At 31.2% G+C, this 3,234-nt stretch overlaps 2 protein-coding genes across 2 annotated transcripts in view; one reads left to right on the top strand and one right to left on the bottom strand.

Annotated features, from left to right (window-relative positions):
- Positions 1 to 165, bottom strand: part of LOC103310304 (putative nuclease HARBI1) — a 1,009-nt gene extending 844 nt beyond the window's left edge. Inside the window, exon 1 of the mRNA XM_029492326.1 lies at positions 11 to 165. Within this exon, the coding sequence (XP_029348186.1) occupies positions 11 to 61 (51 nt within the window). The 5' untranslated portion in view covers positions 62 to 165. The remainder of the gene's footprint in view (positions 1 to 10) is intronic.
- A 2,043-nt stretch (positions 166 to 2,208) lies between these two features.
- Positions 2,209 to 2,957, top strand: LOC103310305 (piggyBac transposable element-derived protein 1-like; the record flags this gene model as incomplete). The annotated part of the gene is made up of 2 exons (XM_008188140.2): positions 2,209 to 2,241; positions 2,391 to 2,957. Coding segments are annotated over exons 1-2 (600 nt in total), but the record flags the coding sequence as incomplete, so codon positions are not given.
- Positions 2,958 to 3,234: the final 277 nt, after the last annotated feature.

The following is a 3,234-nucleotide window of genomic DNA, read 5'->3' as shown; positions in this document are numbered from 1 at the left end:
TAAGTATTACTTGCTGAAACTCGTAGGCACATTGTATTTTGTCATCATTTGAAGTAGGCATTTTAATTATACTAGGCAAAATATTCAGTAGGAATTCAACTACCCTATTGAACACTACAAAAAAAGTAGATTCACTGCAATTGAATACTTGTGCCACTAATCTCATTACTGTTTTGTTACCTGCAAACCTAAAATAAGTATTTATAGTATACAATAGATTAGCATAACATCAGGGACCCAGGTTAACTATGTTAATTAAATACTTGTCTCTTTTTAATACATATACTTATCTATCTTCCTTGTTAGTTATTGTAACTATTCATAGTTATTATTTTTTTTTTATTGAATTAATAGGACTTCAACATCATAGACGTGCGCAGACTTTATTGGCAGAGTATGCAATATCAAAAATAGGGCCCCCAAAAGTAATTGAGCCCTCTGGTATTATAATACAACAATAAATTGGGATAAGTTCCCTTTTTTTGTCTATGAATATCATTAATAAGGATTACAGTGGGCCTACCCGAAAAAAAATTCCTACACCCCTGTATTTTATTTATTTTCAAAAGTCTGTAACAGTTTTGTTGGTAACAAATCTTATTGACTATAATAATATATAAAGTCCACGTCTACATTTTACCAGCTTTAAGGTTTTGTAATTGAACTTATCTATAACTTGTTTGATGTATATTTTTGAGGATGTTTTATGACAATTTTAAATTTATGAAAATAGCGAGTATATCCTGTGCGCACGTTTATGTTCAACATCTAAGGTCATAATTATTTTTTACTTGTAATGGTAATGCTAACTTACCATAGAAACATTAGTATATGTGCTTCAGCTGACATTGTGGGCTTTCCAGCTGTATATTTTGGATAGTAATCACTGCTCATAAAATCTGTGACAATTCTATCCACAGTATTTCGGGATAGTCTGAAATTTCTTAAAAACTGTAAAAATAGGTAATTTATTAATTTTTAGTCATATATATGTAATGGATAATATACATACAACTATACAAGTGTGTACAACAAATGTGAACAGGTAATTAATTAACAATTATATTAAGAATCTCTATTAAATACTTATTAAACTATGAATTGTTAAACATACCTCGTCATCAGTAAAACTATGTACAACATTTACCACAAAGTCCTTAACTTTGGGCTTTACATGATGCATTCCATTAAAAATCACTGAATATAGTTCTTCGTCATCAGATGAGTCCGAAGATGAAGAGGATGATAGAACACCCGATTCCAACAATGTAATTATTTGCATACTATCCATACTGTTATGTATTTATGTAATTAGCTAATTAACAGACTTTTATTAACTAATAACTAATTATTAATTAATAACTTATTAAACTTATCATAAATAATAATTATAACAAAAATAATCAAATAAAGATAACGATTTCAAAACAAATTACCGGGGGGAAAAAAAAATATAATATTTTGACCCCTCAATAGAGAAGTTGAGTTCATAATAATAAAAACACTCACAAAATCGGCGGTGCAGAAAGTGCGCACTGAGTGCACACGAGTGTTGCACTACAATCAAATCGAATATAAAATACTCCACCAGTTCACAGAATATTGGTCAAATCGAATACGTTTTTGCACTCAGTGCGCACTGAGTGCAAAAAGTGCGTCAAATCGAAAACGCTATAGAACACATCATACAAATTTCTAGTTCTAAAAGTATCCACCAAGACAGCGCTAGTAATGCTAAAAGGAAAATATCCCCCCGAACTCCGCCTGTTGTACAACATTTCGTAGTCAACCCCCCACACCCTCCAACCTTGTCGTGTCCAGTCCTGTATATCTTAGTCCGTGGGCCATACTATCTTATCACACGTGCATGAACGTTACAAGGGGTCTCATAATAAAATAATGATAAGACCCCTTGCTAGAGTGAGAACACCATATAAAAACTGGCTGTCTCTCATCTACATTTCAGCACGCAAACCCCTCGTATATTAATATAGGAATGGCCTATCCATTATTTTATTATCTATGACTAGCTCTAAGTGTAACTCGGGGCCCGTTGGACTCGCTGAAAGTGGATACCGATTTTGGTGCATGGAGTTAGAGACACCTTATCAAATTTTTAAATATCTTTTTACCGTAGACTTGATGCAACATATTTGTGATGAAACTTATAAATATGGTCTACAAAACAGTTTATCTAATCCATTAAAAATGTCTACAAATGATTTACAAAAATATATTGGGGTACTTGTCCTAATGAGTATAGTAAATATTTCAAATGTTAGAAAATATTGGTCACCATACTTAGGCAATGATGTTATCAAAGACACAATGAACCTGAATACTTTGAAAAAATTAGAAGTAATTTACATTTTAATGATAATACACTTGAGACACGTGGACCAAATCGTGATAGAACTCACAAAATAAGACCTCTTATAGAAACATTAAAAAACAGTTTTAGACGTGTTCCAATAGAAGAACATTTAGCTGTTGACGAGCAAATGTGTAGCACCAAAGCTAGAAGCTCGGTAAAAGTTTATATGCCTAACAAGCCACATAAGTGGGGCTATAAATTGTTCGTTCTTAGTGGTGCCTCCGGTTTCGCTTATAATTTTGAACTTTTTACGGGCCAAGAAAACAATTCGGAGCTACGAAATAAAAATGAACCAGATTTAGGTTCCAGCGTTAATGTAGTAGTTCGTCTAGGAAGAGTTATACCAAAACATCAAAATTATAAATTATTTTTTGATAACTATTACACAACCTTACCACTATTAGTTTATTTGAAAAAAGAAAATATACTCTCCCTAGGTACTGTTCGAAGAAATAGGCTTAAGAATGTAGTGTTGCTTGATGATTCAACTATGCTAAAAAAACCCAGAGGAACATATGATCATTGTGTCACTAATATTAGAAATACAGATATAGTCGCGATTACATGGAAAGACACGAAAAATGTAAATTTATTGTCAACTACTAGCTACTAATAGCGTAGATAAACCTACAAAAGTTTCGTATTTTTCTATAATTTATTAATTGAAAATATAATAACACTCTCATATTTATTTAAATAGACTTTGTAGACCGTTTTTATAATTTTATAGTTTGAGTACCTAATTAGTATTTTTGTCTATTGTAGTATATCGTTTTATTAAATAGTTTTAGTTAATATAAATTCCCAAACTAGTTAATTTTTAATACCAACCGATGATTAATTACCATTTAATGCTAATA

This window comes from Acyrthosiphon pisum, unplaced genomic scaffold (genome assembly GCF_005508785.2).
Source record: "Acyrthosiphon pisum isolate AL4f unplaced genomic scaffold, pea_aphid_22Mar2018_4r6ur Scaffold_21243;HRSCAF=23396, whole genome shotgun sequence".
Lineage (NCBI taxonomy): Eukaryota > Metazoa > Arthropoda > Insecta > Hemiptera > Aphididae > Acyrthosiphon > Acyrthosiphon pisum.
This window is presented reverse-complemented; position numbering and strand designations above follow the sequence as displayed.